Source organism: Euleptes europaea, chromosome 3, assembly GCF_029931775.1.
Source record: "Euleptes europaea isolate rEulEur1 chromosome 3, rEulEur1.hap1, whole genome shotgun sequence".
Taxonomy (NCBI): domain Eukaryota; kingdom Metazoa; phylum Chordata; class Lepidosauria; order Squamata; family Sphaerodactylidae; genus Euleptes; species Euleptes europaea.
Window position 1 is genome coordinate 117,409,574 of NC_079314.1, and position 18,880 is coordinate 117,428,453.

At 48.5% G+C, this 18,880-nt stretch overlaps 1 protein-coding gene across 1 annotated transcript in view; it reads left to right on the forward strand.

Moving 5' to 3' along the window:
* Positions 1 to 693: 693 nt before the first annotated feature.
* Positions 694 to 18,880, forward strand: part of LOC130474929 (uncharacterized) — a 38,939-nt gene continuing 20,752 nt past the window's right edge. The window contains exon 1 of the mRNA XM_056846621.1: positions 694 to 1,236. Coding sequence (XP_056702599.1) covers positions 694 to 1,236 — 543 coding nt within the window. The remainder of the gene's footprint in view (positions 1,237 to 18,880) is intronic.

The window sequence follows — 18,880 nt, forward strand, 5'->3', positions numbered from 1 at the left end:
CAAGCCGCTACAACCGGTTGTCTTCCCTTGAGCACAGCGATGGCCTCAAAATCGCTGTTCAAAAGCTGCAAAAAGAGCTCCACTAAAATCCCGCTAACCGACGAACATGAGCTATGCCTCATATGTCTGGGCGAGAGCCATAAAACGCCCAATTGCAGAATCTGCCAAAGGTTCTCCACGAGAGCTTGCAATGCTTGTGCTACAAGCCTAGCTGTAGAAAAAAAGCCCTCTTTGCTCAGAGCATGTCTGCCGGATCAGAGACTTCTCAGAGGGCCCAGTCCGTTCGCTCAGCTCCAGCAGCTCCAACACATGGTTCCAGCTCGGATCCAAACCCCTCGGTTCCAGCCACCCCCACTTCGGAACCAAGACAGTCCTCAAAGAACATGCGCAAGAACGCACAAGTTCTGAACTGGCGAGTAAAAAGCACAAGCAGAAGGAGAAACACCGAAAGAAGTCTTGCAACCCGATTCATCGCAAGTCAACGCCTAAACCTCCTCCAGCCCCGATCCAGGCGATCTCGGATCCCGACCTCGTCCTGGTCCCGCCAAGGACCCCGTCTCTACGATCTGAGTTCCCTCTACATTCCTTCTCTGACGTAGAGCTCGAGCTACCACTGGACCACCTTTTGATCCAGGACACGGTCCCCTCGGATCCGAGGACTGGATCCAACCCACTGGATCCAAGAGCTTCGACATGGGCTTTGTGGATCCTAGGGCGACCGCGCCCAACGTGGAACCGTTGCAACAGCCCAACCTACCTCCAAGTCTCATCCAGGATTGGATTGACTTCTGCAGGCTTCGCCAACTTTCCCTGCAAGGAAGGCCACTCACCCAAGCTCCAGCACAGCCTGACTATTTTGCTCCATCCTACACTCAATCTGCCTCCCCAGTAGATTCGGATGCAGAAGAATTCGAGGCCCTAGCCTCTGTAGCTATCTCTGAAGGGGTATCAGAACCCTCCCCAGATGAGCTTGTGGGAGACACTGAAGCCATCTCCCCCTCGGAAGACCTTCACCTTAGAAGCAAGCAGATGATTCATATGGCTGAGGCTCTTGAGCTCAATATTACAACCTCCGACAATAGGCCCAAGGACAGGATTTTAAGCCGCCTCTACTTAGATGCCCCTGGCATCGTAGCTTTTCCTGTGCTCGAGGGCCTTACTGAAATAAGCCAGTCGGTATGGAAGAAACCTGCCTCTACCCCAGCCTCCTCCAAAAAGATCGAAAACCTGTACACAGTAAAACAAGATTCTGCTGAATTTCTTACCATCCATCCCTCACACTGTCCATTGTGACAGGAGAGATGCAATCACGCCAAAGGCAAAGTCACACTCTACTCCTGCTGATAAAGCAGGAGGCTTGATTACCTGGGCAGAAAATTATACACATCAGCTGCCCTGAACTTCAGGATCTCCAATTATCAAACGATTATGGGAGGTTACCAGCTCTTCTTGTGGGAGAGAGCAGCCCCACGCCTGGAACACCTCCCAGAAGATGCAAAATTGGCCATTAACCTGATTTAGTCCGAGACCCTACATCTTTCAAAACAGGACATCAGTGCTGGAAAACACGCAGCGGAGACGGCCACCAGAGCCATAGCCGCTGCCATCACCCTACATCGCCTCTCATGACTCCGAAACACTGCCTTACCTCTTGACACCAGGTCCCAGGTGGAGGGCCTCCCATTTGAAGGGGACACCCTCTTTGCCTCTTCCACCACCGATTTTTTGACCAACATCAAAAAGGACCGCCAAGCAGCCAGGTACCTGGGTGTTCTGCCCTATAACGCCCCGTCACGGGAACGCTTCCAATCGAGGCAGCAAGGCTTTGCAACACCCTTTTTTAGGGGCCAACGTCAGCAGCACTTCCAACACTAGTATCCTCAGTAGAGGCAGTACCAGCAGCCTTTTCACCAGGGCCAGTCTGGAAAACACAGACAGGGCAACAGGCAGAGACCGCCGATCAATCCTCTGCCAAAAGACCAACAACAACATCAACCCCCTCAACGTTTCTTACTGGGCCTGCAGGCTGTCCAAGAGGGCCTCCCCTTTCTTGATCGGCTGGGTAGTTTTTTTGATAGTTGGTGGTCCATCTGTTCTGACAGCTGGGTCACAAGAATAGTTACGGAAGGTTACTGTTTGGAGTTTAAGTACAGCCCCAGCTGCTCACACCCCAGGTTTGCCAGGGACAACCCATTCCCCGAATTTGACCCTCAGCTGCAGGAGTTACTGCAAAAGGGAACTGCTCAGAGAGTCCCCATCTGCTCAGAGTTTGGCTTTTACTCTAGAATCTTTTTGGTTGAAAAGAAGGATGGTGGCTCTAGACCAATCATTGATTTAAGAGAGTTGAATAAATGTTTGAGGGTTTCCAAGTTCCGCATGGTTTCTGTGCCCTCTATTATGGAACTTCTTTCACTAGGCATCTGGTTTGCAGTCCTGGATCTTAAGGATGCGTATTTTCATATTTCCATTCATCAATCACACAGAAAATACCTCAGGTTCCATTACAGTGATGAGATATTCCAATACATGGTACTCCCCTTTGGTTTAGCCACTGCACCCAGGGTATTTACTAAGTGCATGGCCATGGCCATCTCTCACCTCAGAGGTAGGAGTTGCAGCACATTCCCCTACCTCAATGACTGGCTCCTAACAGCTGCCACTCCGGTGGTCCTCAATTTGTGGGAGCTATCTTAGACTCTACCCTGAACAAAGCCTTCCTTCCCCAAAAGAGAGTGGGGGCCATAAGACACCTAGCGGAAAAGTTCCAGAGATGCAGACTCCAGCCTGTGATTCTGATCCAGAGGTTCTGATCCAGAGGTTACTAGGATTGATGGCCTCTACCACTGCTGTCACCCCCCAGGCCAGGCTGTGTATGAGGTCCCTACAGACATGGTTCCTACGCACCTTTGACCAGTTCCGTCAATCACAGTCCCACAGATTATCTATTCCCAGGTTGGTCCTCTGATCTCTGAACTGGTGGCTATCAGAGGCTAACCTTCTGATAGGTACTCCGTATGGTTATTGGAACCTGGACTTTGTCCTCACTATAGATGCTTCCCTCCAAGGATGGGGTGGTAATTGTGAAGGATTCTTGGTACAAGGTCGCTGGGAGGACCATTTGAAAGATTTACTCAATGTGCTAGAACTGAGGGCAATTTGTTATTCACTTACCTCCTTTGCAGATCTCTTTGCCTCCCGCAACAACAGGAAGGCAGAGATGTTCTGCTCCCTAGCGGGCCACAACCCAGACTCCCTGGGAGATGCTTTCTAGATTTGGTGGTCAGGCACTCTCTTCTATGCATTCCCACCCTTCCCCCTCCTGTCAAGGGTCATAGGCAAGATCAAAGCCAACCTCACATATTGCATACTGATTGCCCCCTTCTAGCCACGCCAGATCTGGTTCGCAGAGTTGCTACACCTGGCGAACAACAATTTCAGAGTGCTCTCCTAGGTCCCAGATCTACTACAATGGGATGTCCTCATGCATCACGACATACTTCGCCTACACTTAACAGCATGGAGAATAGACCCCAGGACATGGGTTTGCCCCAGCAGGTAAGGGAGATTCTTTTACAGGCTAAGAAGCCATCTACTTGGTACTCATATGACCTGAAATGGGATAAGTTCGAACGCTGGGCTGCCTCCAACAATTCCTCTGTGTTCAATTGTTTATTGTCCCTAATCCTGGACTACCTCCTAGGACTAACAAAACAGGGCCTTGCAGTGTCCTCGGTGAAGGTACACCTTGCTGCCATCTCGGCATACCACAATAAGATTGAAGGTTACACAACATTTGCGCACCCTTTGGCAAAGGGTAATTCTATGATAAGATCGAAGGTTATACAACATTTGTGCACCCTTTGGCAAAGCATTTCATGAAGGGCCTCCTTAACACATTTCCTCCGGTACCCAAGATTACTCCCCAGTGGTCCCTGTCATTGGTTCTGGCAAGCAGGGCCATCTTAACACATGGGCCCGATGGGTGCTTGCTCGGGGCCCCCACGAACATAGCAACCCTATGCTAATCTGTGTATGTTAAGTGACTTGCCATAAATAAATACTACTACACAGTAGTCTAGACTATACTAAACTATAAAATAATATTTGTTGCAATGTTATTGTGTTACAAATGGACATTGTGATTTGTCTGATTTAGTAACCCTGGGTTAGTATTGCAGTCACCTCTGCTACAGTGCCACTTCACTTGCATGTAGGCCTATGTGTATGGATCTCATGCTGAATAACGTAATTTAGCGTATACGTTGCATCACTTAAACTCAGTTGACATTAGTAACATTAGACGTACTTTAGTACTATTAATAGCAATGACATGATTATTGGATATATTTATACATTGTATATGAACCCAGGTATATGGCTATGCATAGATTATTAGTGATTGAACCTGAGATTCAATCACAACATTGAACACTTGTACGGTAATCATGTAGTGGTTATTTAAGATTATGAATTTATGATGCAGTACTAATAACCAGGTATTGATAGTTTGTGAATATATGAATGGATAAGCTATTTAATTGTGCAAGTTGAGAAAATTGTTGAATGTAGTCTGGTAGACCTATACATAGATGAGGCTAGATACACAAGAAGCCTTGTGTATTGTTCAAATGTTTATCATGTTGATTAGTTGCTGCTGTACCGCATGTTTTTAATGTTTTAACACCAGTTTTGTTGAAGTGCCAATAAAATAAATATGTTTAATACTATTGACCATTTACTTTTGATTCCTGTGAGTGGTTGTTGTAGAGGCCCCAGCACACTGGTTTGCCCAGGGGCCCATAATGCTGTTAAGATGGCCCTGCTGGCAAGGCTAATGCTTGCCCCCTTTGAACCCATGGTTACCGCCCCATTCAACCTGCTGTCTGCCAAGGTAGCTTTTCTAATGGCAGTAACATCTACCAGGCGAATGGGGGAGATAGCTGCCCTCCGAGTAGACAAGCTGTTCCCCAAGGTCTTTAATGAACGGGTAGTCTTACACCCTAACCCACTCTTCAAGCCCAAGTCGATATCTAGTTTTTACTTAGCTCAGGAAATAGTGCTGCCTGTTTTCTTTCCTAACTCTTCATCAGATGCAGAAAGGACTCTACACACCTTAGATGTGAGGAGAGCTATCCTTTATTACATAGACAGGATGAAACACTTTAGGAGATCCAAGAGTCTGTTTATTTGTTACCATGGCCCCAAGAAAGTAAGGGCAGCTTCGGCCCATATGATGGTTCATAGAGCTGCAGTTGGTTGATTTTGTGTGTGTATGTGTTGGGGGGGGTTATTGTTGCAGTACAAAAATAAACAAAAATACCTTTTATATTTCCCTTCCTCCTTTCATCTTATATTTATTTTTCTGCACAGCACACACCTTGAAAACCTTTCCATCTTCTGAAAAGTGTCAGTATCTCTTGAGGGCAGGGGCTACATCAGATCGACAGAGCAAAGCCGATAACAATTCTAGAGATGTAAAGCTGCCTTTTTTTGATTCTTTGGAGAAATGGGAGGGGCTTCCCTCTCACCCATTCATGGCCATCCTTTTTTAACATCCTGAGGCTTCTCCGGGAGCAGGGTGGTCGCCCAAGCGTGTCTCTCTGGTATAGAGTGATTGTGCCAAACTGTACTATCTGTATGGCCTGTATTATTAATATCCTCCAAAACTAGGAGGTTACTCTTTAAAGACTTAAAATTGCCTTCTTTAAGGCTAAAAATATCAACAGGTCCTCGTTGCTGACACCTAAAAATAAGGAAGAGAACATAAAGAGGATGGTTATTCCTTTGACTTGTAACACCAGACACCCTTACATAAGAAATATTATAATGAAGCATTGGCATCTCCTTTCTAATATTCCCATATGTGAAGAAAATCCTCTCTTCACTCAGAAAAGATCTAGAAATTTGAGGCATTAGAAGAATGAAACAGAAATCTCCATTAGTTGACCACCTCAAGGAGCTGAAACATACTGATAGAAAGCTTCAGTTCTGGGTTTTGGAAAAGGTTACTTCTTCAAATACATTCTTTGGAAATTGAAATACAGAGAAACATTTTGGATTTTCACCCTTAACTCACTGGTACCATATGGATTGAATGACCATGCTCGAATTCATCAAAATCTACATTTATACCACAGGTGCATAATCATTTGATCGCATCATTTCAACATCTAGTTTTGAGGGATATAGAACGATTGGAAAGGAGAAAACCTATGCCTAATAATTTTGATACACATGACTGGGAGTTAGTGAATAACTTAATTAACGACACTTCTGTCACCATTAAACAAGCCGACAAGGGGGGGAACAGTTATTTTAAATACTGAGGATTATTTAGAAGAGAATCTACACCAACTCGGTGATACCACTTTTTACCGTAAGTGGTAAAAACCCCTGTGGTCTTACTTACCATTCCAACAGTAGTTTAGGAGGCACTGGCTTTAAATTACATCACTAAACATTCAGCAGATTTTCTGGTTAACCCATATCCTCGAATACCAGTGTTTCCTACTGGGCTCTATTCAGAGGGATGGATCCAACCAGCATTTCCATTGGTGAGAAAGGGAGGAGGTCCCTTTGATCATGAAAAAGTCTGTGGCAGGAGACATTAGACCAGCATGCTCAAAAGCCATGTGAGATGGGAACTGTAGCAAGAATGACAAAAGTGGCTGGATGCGACTCAAAGCTGCCCACTCCCAGGAAAGTAGTCTTAGGACAGATGAGTAGAGGGGGGATAGGGGGGTAGGCAGGGAGGAGGGACCTGCTCTTGCTACCGTCTGTCCCTCCCTCGACTGCCAAGGCAGGAACGCAGAAAGCTGAGGGGCAAGAAGGAGGACGGACCTTATGGCTATCTCGGCAGCAGCACCGTCCCTATCAGCCATTTCAAGGCCATAATAAACACAGGTCTTCAAAGCCCTCTGCTTCTTCCAACAGGCCTCAATCTGCTAGACAGCAGGGCAACAAGTCCTCTTTCTGGCTGGGGGAAGGCGCCCTGGACCAAACTGTGCATTTTGGTGAGAGGATGGCCCCTTATTGTGCAGCCTGGGAGGCTATTACTTCAGATTCCTGGGTACTCTCTATTGTTAAAGAGGGTTATTGGTTAGAGTTTCAGGTTCTCCAAGTTTGGTTACTGCACTTGCAGATCTTGTTAAAAAAGGAGCTGTTCAATCACTTCCGTTGCATTCGTTGGACACTGGCTTTTATTCCAGGATGTTTGCAGTTAATTGACTCATTACGGTCTTTCTTTAACTCTTCTGTCTGCCTATGAAAAGCAAGAAATGTATACACTGTATGTCTTAAGCAAAAAAAAATCTCAGTTAAATGCTTTGAATGACGTGTCAATGGTATTTCATTCCACCAAAATGCAAGCTTATTTATAATTTAATTATGTTGTAACACAACCATTTTTAGGGCCTGAAGCTAACACAGAATCACGTTTTAACTTTATTAAAGGTCTGAATCACATGTGTCTGCAGTTGACACAGACCAGTCAGGATCACCAATCAGTAGAGTGGGCAAGAGAAACTGTGTGTACATTTGGCAAACAAGTGCAAAAACAAGGCCTGAAAAGTCCATTGCAAGGTTAGAACCATCTAGACTAGAGACTGATCCGTAGTATTACCACTGATTGGGAAGAGCCCCGTGGCGCAGTGTTAAGCTGCAGTACTGCAGTCAAAAGCTCTGCTCACGACCTGAGTTCGATGGCGAAGGAAGTCGGTTTCAGTTAGCCGGCTCAAGGTTGACTTAGCCTTCCATCCTTCCGAGGTCGGTGAAATGAGTACCCAGCTTGTAATTCTTCTATTACAGTGAGACCCGCAGATAAGGGCGGGGCTATAGTTATTTTGGACTCGACCGCACATGAGCAAGAGAATTTAAGGCAACTTAGCAACACCAGACACTATAGAAAAATTCCTTCTGATCCCACAAATCGAATTTCCAATATTATCAAAACTGTTCTTTATGAAGGTGTCGGGCTAATTATATTGATAAACACACTTATGACTTTCTACTGGAAAAATTCCCTCGTGTTCTTATTTTCTATATCCTCCCGAAGATTCACAAAACCTTAATCAACCCCCCCCCCCGGCAGACCCATCATTTCAGCTCTAGGCAGCTTATTAGAACCTATTTCTAAATATATTGAACATTTTCTACACCCTTTCAGCACAATCACCCCATCATACATTAAAGACATAGGTGATTTCATAAAAAAAATTGAAAACTTGGATATTGCATCTGAAACAGTTCTTGCTTGTCTGGATGTTTCAGCCCTGTATACAAATATCCCATTGGAAATGGCAAGAAACATAATTGAAGAGAACTTGGATTCCAGACATGACAACCTCCTACACACTTCTTACTCAATTTGGTTGATATTTTTTTTGAAAACAATTTTTTCAGATACCGAGATTAATTTTTTATTCAGATACAGGGAGTCGCCATGGCCGCGTCTTGCGTCCCGTCCGTGGCTAACTTATACATGATTTCTTTTGGGGGAAAAAATCCTCTTTCAGAATCCTTTCTTTCAATCTCATGTTTTATCATATTTCAGGTTTATAGATTATCTTTTTATGTTGATAGATTCCATTGCCTCCTTTTCAGAACTATTAACCTGGATTAATAGTCTTGATGACCACTGGAAATTTACAGGGAATTGCGATTTGCAGGAAATTCCATTTCTTGATGTAATGGTCTTTAAGACCCAGAGGAACACCATAGCGGTGAAATCATATTCAAAGCCTACGGACGTAGGGGCGGGGCTACATTTCAGCTCACACCATCCATTACATTTAAAACTTAATCTTTTCTTCAGCCAACTCTTAAGAATCAAAAGGAATTCAACTTTGGAACAAGATTACCATTTAGCCTCTCATCGGATAGAATCGAAACTAAGATCGAGAGGCTTTAGTAGCAGAGTGATTCAGAAAGCCAAACAGCAGGCTTCCGAAAGGGACAGAAAGAACTTATTAACACCAGCAACTGACTGCTCTGACTCTCAATCTAGGATTTTTTCGTCTTTGGAATTTAACCATCTGACTGAAGATATAAAAAAGATTATTAAACAACACTGGCACATTCTGCGGGATGTGCCAGGGTGCCAACAGCTTCCTCTTTTTGGTCTCAGACGAACCATGACGTTCTAGTTAAAACTGATCAGTCCCCAAAGAAACCTGCTAAAAAGATCTTAGGACACCACAAATGTGGAGCCTGCTCGGTCTGCCCATTGAGCCTCCCAGTAAAGGAATTAAGTTCCAAAGCCTTTAATTTTAAATATCAGTTGAATTTCTTTAGTAATTGTGCCACATCTAATATTGTATACGCTGTCACATGTCCATGTTCTTTGATTTACATTGGTTCAACATCAAGACAACTCAAAGTGAGGATCGGGGAACACGGTGAGCGTACGCGCGAAGAATTTAGACGCCCCCCTCACTGGACATTTTCTTGAAAAAGGTCATTCTGCCGATGACATTAGATATTTTGCCCTTTGGAAATACATACCACACCCACACAAGACATCCCACAAATTCTTCACAGACAGGAAATGAATTTTTTTTTATTTAAAACCTTGGCACCGGGAGGTCTGAATAATGAATTCGATCTGGCGTGTTTTCTGTAACTTTAAGATTCTCTCTAACCATGTGCACCTGGTATCTGCTCCACTAGCATTTAATTAGGAATCTACTTTCTAACTAACCTCACAGAGGTACGGAGAACCAGGACGGGTCTTGCCACCTCCAATTTTGGTAAGATGTAATATAGTCGTTATACTTTAAAATGATTTATTTTTTAAAAAAATGTTTCTATAAGATTGTATGTTGATATGTACATTGTTGCAGAGGCTTACGCCCTTAAGCAGGAGGATATTGACTGAAGAAGCTCCGCTCCGCGAAATGACCACGGATCTAGAGGGGTCGTCTCTTTATTTGACGTATTTGGAAATAAGGATTTTCCTCTGCACTACGGACATTTGACTTGCTTTGTGACGCAACACAACCTTTTTTGCTTTGGAATTAATTGGAACTTACCGCTGTGAGGTGATGCAACCTCCTCTCTTTGGATTTACGTCAAGGGTGACTCAATCCTCTCGTACTAGGAATCTTCCGTTCTGGACTTGGGTGACCAGTTGGGACTTTGTATTTATTTTTTATATCATTTAGGTTGCATGTTGTAAATGTGGAAACAGCTCTTCAGCTGTATGTAATGTTTAAATTAGCTAGTAAATCCAACAGATTTATCTTTATGAGCCCTGTGCTGTGTATCTTTACTAATCTCACTCATATCCAGCACTGTTCCCTTGTTTAGCTTGGGGCTCAGGAGAGGGCAGCAAGTTGTGAGAGTGGGGGGGGAATACAGGGGACAATTAAATGGCCCCAGCAAGCCCTTGGGGGGTCCCCCCACTTGTAATGTTATCATACTATAGTGATCTTTTGATGAACGCCCCCTAGTGGCACAAGGGAAGAAATGGTGTCTGTGGGGGAATGTGTCAGTAGGTGGCTCCTTTTGAAGTGCACACTACCTTCCACACAGGAGGCAAACTGTTGGGGATTCAGTGCGAGTTCCAATTCTGTCAAGATAGTTAAAGGGTTTGTTTTTTTGTATCAACAGTTAAGTTAGTCTCAAGGAGATGATGTAATGATAAATGTCAGTATTCCATTGGTTAGCAAAATCGCATTGGGTTACATGCCAAAAGTCACATACCTGCAATTGGGGATAATTGCTGTCTTTGTTTAGAAGAGGCAGCAGTTTCTCTCTCTTGTTTTGGATCTTACACCGACAAGATGCAAGCCCTCTCTGCTCTTAAGAGCTTTGTATAACAATAAAAAAACCTAGGTACTGCTAATGTAAGTCCAAAACTGGTCACAGCTACCGCTGCCATGGTCTAGCAAGAATATGGTCTAGCAGGAATATGACTAGCATCTGGAAGGTAGTATTCTGATAGCCTCAGATAGGCTGCTATAAATTAGAGAGGCAATAGTGTCAGCCACTAATTAAGCACCTAGAGAAAAACGGAAGAAAACCCAACCCTAAAATGGATTAGGTAATCAAGAGGTTGAGAAAAACCAAACCAAAAGGAACAAATAAAAAGATAAATCCCATAAGAACATAAAAAAGCCCTGCTGGATCAGACCAAGGCCCATCAAGTCCAGCAGTCTGTTCACAGTGGTCAACAGGGTGCCTCTAGGAAGCCACAAACAAGACGACTGAAGCAGCATTGTCCTGCCTGTGTTCCACAGCACCTAATATAAGAGGCATGCTCCTCTGAACCTGGAGAGAATAGGTATGACTCATGACTAGTAGCCATTTTTACTAGTAGCCATGGATAGCCCCTCTCTTCCATGAACATGTCCACTCCCCTCTTAAAGCCTTCCACGTTGGCAGCCATCACCACATTTTGGGGCAGGGAGTTCCACAATTCAACTATGTATTGTGTGAAAAAATACTTCCTTTTATCTGTTTTGAATCTCTCACCCTCCAGCTTCAGCAGATGACCCTGTGTTCCAGTATTACACAATCCCCCTCAAAGTATCGATTTTAATAGAACACAATAACATACAAGAATTAAAATAGTTTCTATCTGTACAGGCAGCTTTATGTAACATCTTCCCCTTATGTTAAAAATAAAGCAATAGATAAGGGCAAACATAAGGCTCAAGCAGCCCATTCCTGAGCTGGGAAGGTGAAAGTCCTCAGGAGGCAGGCAAGGGCCTGTGAGAGCATCTGTGCCACATAAGCTTCCAAGAGTGGAATGGACGCCCGCGGAGCTGCCTCTAGGCAGCCTCCTATTTCCCCCCTCAGGCCCTTTGCCCTTACCAGGAGTTATGCCACCTTTTTTAGGACAGAGCTCGCCGGGGCCAGGGGCGGGAGGGAGCGCAGGCGCCCCGTGGGGACTGAACCGGGGGCCTCCCCCCCCACTCGCCCCTGGCCCCGGCGAGCTCGGCGCTGCCCAGCCTCTGCCTTCCCCCCCCCCACTCGCTGCACGGAGACCAGGCGGGGCGGGCAAAGAGCGAGGCCGGGTCCCGCCGCCGGGACGATCCGCGGGCCCTCCCTCCTTCCTTTCCGCTCGCCCCGACCCCCCGGCCTTCCTTTCTTCCCTCTCCCACTTCCCCCTCGGCGATCCCCACTGCACGGAGGCCGGGCGAGCGGAAGGGAAGGGGGGAGGGGCCGCGGATCGTCCCGGCGGCGGGACCCGGCCTCGCTCTCCGCCTGGTCTCCGTGCAGTGAGTGGGGGTGGGGGGGGAGGCAGAGGCCGGGCAGAGCCGAGCTCGCCGGGGCGAGGGGCGGGTGGGAGCGGAGGCGCCCCGCGGGGACTGAATTGGGGGCCTCCTGCTATGCCAAGCACAGGCTCTGCCACTGAGCCACGGGCCCCTCCTTGTTAAGCTGCCTTATGCTCAATTAGACCCCCCCCCCTCAGTCTACTCAGGAACGGGAAGCGGGGGAGGTTAAACTACTCTGCGCTGCCTAGGCAGGCAGCGCAGAGCAGTTTAAATACCCCGCCTCCCAGCTGGCTGTCCCGGCGGAACGCCAGCTTGCATTCGGGTGCGCCCAGCGGCTGGGGGGAGGGGAGGGGGTCCGCACCTTCGCTTCATAAGACGCACCGACATTTCCCCTCACTTTTGAGGAGGAAAAAAGTGCGTCTTATGAAGCGAAAAATACGGTATCTGGGAGACCCAGGTTGCAACCCCCACTCTGCCACTGAAGCAGGCAACCTCTGCCTAACCTACCTCATAGGATTGCTGTGAAGATAAAATGGAGGGAAGGAGAACATTATAAGCTGCTTTGGGTCCTCACTGGGGAGAAAGGTGGGGTTAAAAATAAGTAAATCAATAAATACAGCAGCACTGCAAGGTCATTTTCATGCAAATGGAGACTTCAATGGCTGCTCAAAAACCTTTCAACTTCATATTAGAAGAGGAATTAATTCCTTCACTGCACATGACCTACATAAAAGAAAATTTGGACATTTTACTCTTGTGTCCGAAGGACAATTTAAACAGAAGATGTTCATACGGCTAGCCTGAATAACTCATACAGTACCTTTCTTCATCTGAAAGCAAAGAAAAGTTGCATAAAAACATAACTTCCGAAACTGAGAGCCAATCCATGCATTACCGAAATGTGTGTGCTGAAGTGCAGGAGGTAAGTTGCAATAATGACTCATTCTTTCTTGGAAATGGGACTCAAAGGCCCAATTCAGATACAAGGCAAAACCGTAGTTAATTAAACTAACTGTGATTAGAATGATTGTCTGAATGCGGTCCACATCACTATCTATGGTTAGTTAGGGGCCATGGAAGTCGAATTTGAATTCATGAATTGAAGTTGGGTATATGAACCACAACTAGTCTTATGATTTTCTGTGATTTTCCAACACAGATTTCCTAGTTTAATTTTGGCTTGTTTCCCAGTGATGTCCTCACACAGGCCACAACTACAGACACCTGGCCAGAGTGCACGTGATGAAAACAGCACTAATGGAGGCTAACAAGGATTTGAGTGACAATCTTGTGTATAGGTATGTGTATGTCACTTTAAGAGATTTTTTAAGCAAATTGTATGTAAGAATATGTAGAATGTGGGAGAGCGTGGGGCGGTTGGATGTGTTTTTATGTTGCTTAGCTGGCTGGAATAAAGAGATTTGGAACTTAAGTGTGGAAGTGTTATGTAAGATACAACAAATTGGCGACAAAGTGGGATGATCAATCATCAAGTGCATGCAGTTCAAGTGCCTGATGTAAATGTTTTAAATGTGGATGCGGGCAACAGGAGAAGGACAGTAAGGAATCTCAACGAATGGAGGTGCAGGAAACACTGGAGGAGGGTACATGGAAGAATGTGACCCACAGGAGCAGGAAAATCAGGACTCATTCTGATCCTCTGTAGTTCAGTAATCGGTTCCAGGATCTCCCCATAGATACTGATTCTGGACCACTGGAACAAGGGATACCCCCCGCCCCCAATGTGTGAAGAAATTTCTCAGGCTCCTGCACATGAGATGACTCGATCTTCCATTCCTCAGTTCAGGAAGAGGCGTGTTCTGGTAACTGGGGATTCCCTACTGAGAGGGGTAGAGTCTAAAGCATGGATGGGGAACATCTGGCCCACGGGCCATATAAAGCCGGCAAAATCATTTGGTCTGGCCCAGCCAAGGCAACTGCAGGCAGGATGTGAAATTCAATAAATCAATGTCTACAGTGTCAGCCCCCTTCCCCTAGTGTGCAGTTACCCACAATCCCAGCGGCCTTGAGCAAAGCCAGAAGAGTTGTCCCCAAAAGTCTAGATTTTAATTGTTCCAGCCTGTTGGTGACCTCCATTTGCTCTGCGGCAGGAAGAGCCTTAAAAGAACAAATCAGATCCTCCTCAATGCTGTCCTCAAGAAAGAGACACTCTGCAACTGCCTCTGTGGGACAGGAGAGTCAGCCCAGCTAATCAAATCGTGGTGAAGGGCATTGGCTCGATTTCCCTCTGAAGCTGCTCGACGTTTTCAACTTCAAAAGTGGAGTTCGTATTACGTTCTCACCTGTGATGGAAAAATTCCTTTAGAGCTTAGAAAGCGTTTCTGCCAAAGAAGTAGTGAGGGGACAGTTAGTTGGACAGTCAGTAACAGTTTGCGTGACTGGTGGGAGTTGTTAAGAGTCTCGACTGACTCCAAGTCCAGGTGTCTAATTCTGCTGCCATATACAGTTCTCAAGTGCTGTTCAACATGGGAGCTTTGTATTCCAAAGAGAAAAGCTTCCATTATATCTGAGGATATTCAGACAGATCTTATGAGGCCGTAAGACTTGCTGATAAGGACCACCCGTTCTGCTAGGTTGAGGTGAGCTGGAACTCCTACGACTCCATGGAGCATTTCCCTGAAATGACTCAGCACATCTTGGCTTTTGGAAACCCGGGTTTGTTAAGCTTCCTTACCAACTGAGTTTAGGTGGTCAAGCTTTGAAAGCTCTTAATTTAGTTGTTCAAAGATGCTTTCCACTGTTTTGGCAATCAATAAAGAGAGCTCTTTCAAGGTATTGCTAGAGCTTTCAACGTTTTCCTCATCTTCCTGTGCCAGGGGGTTTGAGTCTCTGCTTTGAACCACACACATAGCATTTCGCTGAAGAGCCTTGCAGGAGTTCGATAAGACTGCAAAACGGTTTGAAGTAGGTACGTTATACATGAGGTTATTAGCAGAAGCAAAGTAGTCTCCAGTCCTGCTTTGGTTAGACCAGGAGTGGGGAACCTTTTTCCTGCCAAGGACCATTTGCAAGTTTATAACATCATTCAGGGGCCATACCAGGTGTAGATCTCCTGGCGGGGGGGGAGGTTAGAGTTGCCAGGTCTCCAGCCACCACCTGGAGGTTGGCAACTCTAGGAGAGGCTATGCAGAGGAGGGAGGGAAGGAAGGAAGGCTAGGGTTGCCAGGTCTCCAGCCACCCTGGAGGGTGGTGGAGTCCCGGTCTTTGGAGGTCTTTAAGCAGAGGCTGGATGGCCATCTGCCGGGAGTGCTTTGATTGTGGGATCCTGCATGGCAGGGGGAGGGTTGGGGTCACTGGGGATGTGGGGGGAGGTAGTTGTTAATTTTCTGCATTGTGCAGGGGGTTGGACTAGATGACCCTGGTGATCCAACTCTATGATTCTAGGAACCCTAGGAGAGGCTATGAAGAGGAGGGAGAGAAGGAAGGAAGGAAAGGGAGGGAGGCTTCACACACACACACATGAACACACGCAATTGGGGGAAGCCTTCTTGGCTTCTCTCCCCTCCCCACTTTCACACACGCACTCACACACGCTTCCCCCCCTCCCCACTTTCACACACAAACACGCCATTGGGGGAAGCCTTCTCAGCTTCCCCCCTCTCCACTTTCACATATGTGCGGCCTGGTGGGGAAACCTTTTTGGCTCCCCCCCCCCACTCCACACACACGCGCGCAATTGGGGGAAGCTTTTCGGCTCCTCCCCCTTTCATACTTTCACGCATGCACTCACTGGGCCAGGCTAGTGGCCCGGCGATTGGGGGAATGCCCCACTTCTACACACACATATACAGGGGTGAGCGAGGGGAGGGAGAAGCCAACGGTAGCCGGGCGAGGGGGAGATGGTGGAACGAGCTCCTGGTGCTCAAGCAGCTTCAAGCTGCGGGGGATCACCCCACCGCATGGGTCACAGGCAAGCTGGGGGGGGGGGGGAAGGAAGGTTCAGGGCTGGAATGGCTGGACAGCCCGCTTTTCTTGTTGGCCTAGGCCTGGGGGAGAGCGAGGGGAGGGCCCACTGAGCCAGCGCAGGGTGCGGCCAGTGGCAGGCAGGCGAGGGGGAGATGGTGACACAAGCTCCAGGCGCCCAAGCAGTTTCAAGCTGGAGAGCGGAGGGCATTGCATGCCACCCACTCACCTGGAAACAGCTGGTGAGAGAAAGGGGAGGGGGGCTTCCGGCCAGGCGCACATTTTGGGTGGAAGTTGTGTGTCTCTCCAGGAGCAGGAAGTGGGGGGAGTTGGGAGAAATGGCCCAACAATTACCCAATCAGCATCAATTTTACACGTGTGCCTGCCTGCCAGCAATGCCCGAAGTGCCGAGGGGAGAGCCTAAATAGGGAGAGCTCGAGTGGCAGGGCCCTGGAGCTCCCGGAATTGGCTCGAGGGCCAGGGAAAATGATCTTGCGGGCCGGATCCGGCCCCCGGGCCTGAGGTTCCCCATCCCTGGGTTAGACACTGGAGGGGAGACTGGATCACCCGGCTCACACATATGTTTGCAGACTCCTATCTTTTTGCACACCTAAATACTCCTAAGAAGGTAGCAGAAGAAAACTATTTTAGTCTACAAGAATGCCTTTGTACCATAATGAACTATTTTGCTTATTTCCCCCCACAATTACTTTTGTATTAGGAGTTCATATTTGTGATTTAAGTATAATATTTCTCCTTACACTAGGGGTCCCCAGGAGTGCCCCTGGGAACCATGGCACTTGCCGACACCTTTCCTGGGCTTTCAGTCCCCTTGGGGGGCTGTCATCCCCTCCCTATAACACTTCTGGGGGTCCCAGGGGCTTTCAGTCCCCGTGGGGGGCTGTCATCCCCACCTCAGAACACTTCTGGGGGTCCCAGGGGCTGCCATCCCCACCCCAGAACACCTCTGGGAATAGGGGCTGCAATCCCCAACCCAGAACACCTCTGGGGGTCCCAGGGGCTTTCAATCCCCTTGGGGGTCTTTCATCCCCACCCCAGAACACCTCTGGGAATAGGGGCTGCCATCCCCACCCCAGAACACCTCTGGGGGTCCCAGGGGCTTTCAATCCCCTTGGGGGGCTGCCATCCCCACCCCAGAACACTTCCGGGGGTCCCAGGGGCTTTCAATCCCCTTGGGGGTCTTTCATCCCCACCCCAGAATACCTCTGGGAATAGGGGCTGCCATCCCCACCCCAGAACACCTCTGGGGGTCCCAGGGGCTTTCAATCCCCTTGGGGGTCTTTCATCCCCACCCCAGAACACCTCTGGGAATAGGGGCTGCCATCCCCACCCCAGAACACCTCTGGGGGTCCCAGGGGCTTTCAATCCCCTTGGGGGGCTGCCATCCCCACCCCAGAACACTTCCGGGGGTCCCAGGGGCTTTCAATCCCCTTGGGGGTCTTTCATCCCCACCCCAGAATACCTCTGGGAATAGGGGCTGCCATCCCCACCCCAGAACCTCTGGGGGTCCCAGGGGCTTTCAATCCCCTTGGGGGTCTTTCATCCCCACCCCAGAATACCTCTGGGAATAGGGGCTGCCATCCCCACCCCAGAACCTCTGGGGGTCCCAGGGGCTTTCAATCCCCTTGGGGGTCTTTCATCCCCACCCCAGAATTCCTCTGGGAATTGGGGCTGCCATCCCCACCCCAGAACACCTCTGGGAATAGGGGCTGCCATCCCCACCCCAGAATACCTCTGGGAATAGGGGCTGCCATCCCCACCCCAGAATACCTCTGGGAATTGGGGCTGCCATCCCCACCCCAGAATACCTCTGGGAATAGGGGCTGCCATCCCCACCCCAGAACACTTCCGGGGGTCCCAGGGGCTTTCAATCCCCTTGGGGGTCTTTCATCCCCACCCCAGAATACCTCTGGGAATAGGGGCTGCCATCCCCACCCCAGAACACCTCTGGGGGTCCCAGGGGCTTTCAATCCCCTTGGGGGTCTTTCATCCCCACCCCAGAACACCTCTGGGAATAGGGGCTGCCATCCCCACCCCAGAACACCTCTGGGGGTCCCAGGGGCTTTCAATCCCCTTGGGGGGCTGCCATCCCCACCCCAGAACACTTCCGGGGGTCCCAGGGGCTTTCAATCCCCTTGGGGGTCTTTCATCCCCACCCCAGAATACCTCTGGGAATAGGGGCTGCCATCCCCACCCCAGAACCTCTGGGGGTCCCAGGGGCTTTCAATCCCCTTGGGGGTCTTTCATCCCCACCCCAGAATACCTCTGGGAATAGGGGCTGCCATCCCCACCCCAGAACCTCTGGGGGTCCCAGGGGCTTTCAATCCCCTTGGGGGTCTTTCATCCCCACCCCAGAATTCCTCTGGGAATTGGGGCTGCCATCCCCACCCCAGAACACCTCTGGGAATAGGGGCTGCCATCCCCACCCCAGAATACCTCTGGGAATAGGGGCTGCCATCCCCACCCCAGAATACCTCTGGGAATTGGGGCTGCCATCCCCACCCCAGAATACCTCTGGGAATAGGGGCTGCCATCCCCACCCCAGAACACTTCCGGGGGTCCCAGGGGCTTTCAATCCCCTTGGGGGTCTTTCATCCCCACCCCAGAATACCTCTGGGAATAGGGGCTGCCATCCCCACCCCAGAACCTCTGGGGGTCCCAGGGGCTTTCAATCCCCTTGGGGGTCTTTCATCCCCACCCCAGAATACCTCTGGGAA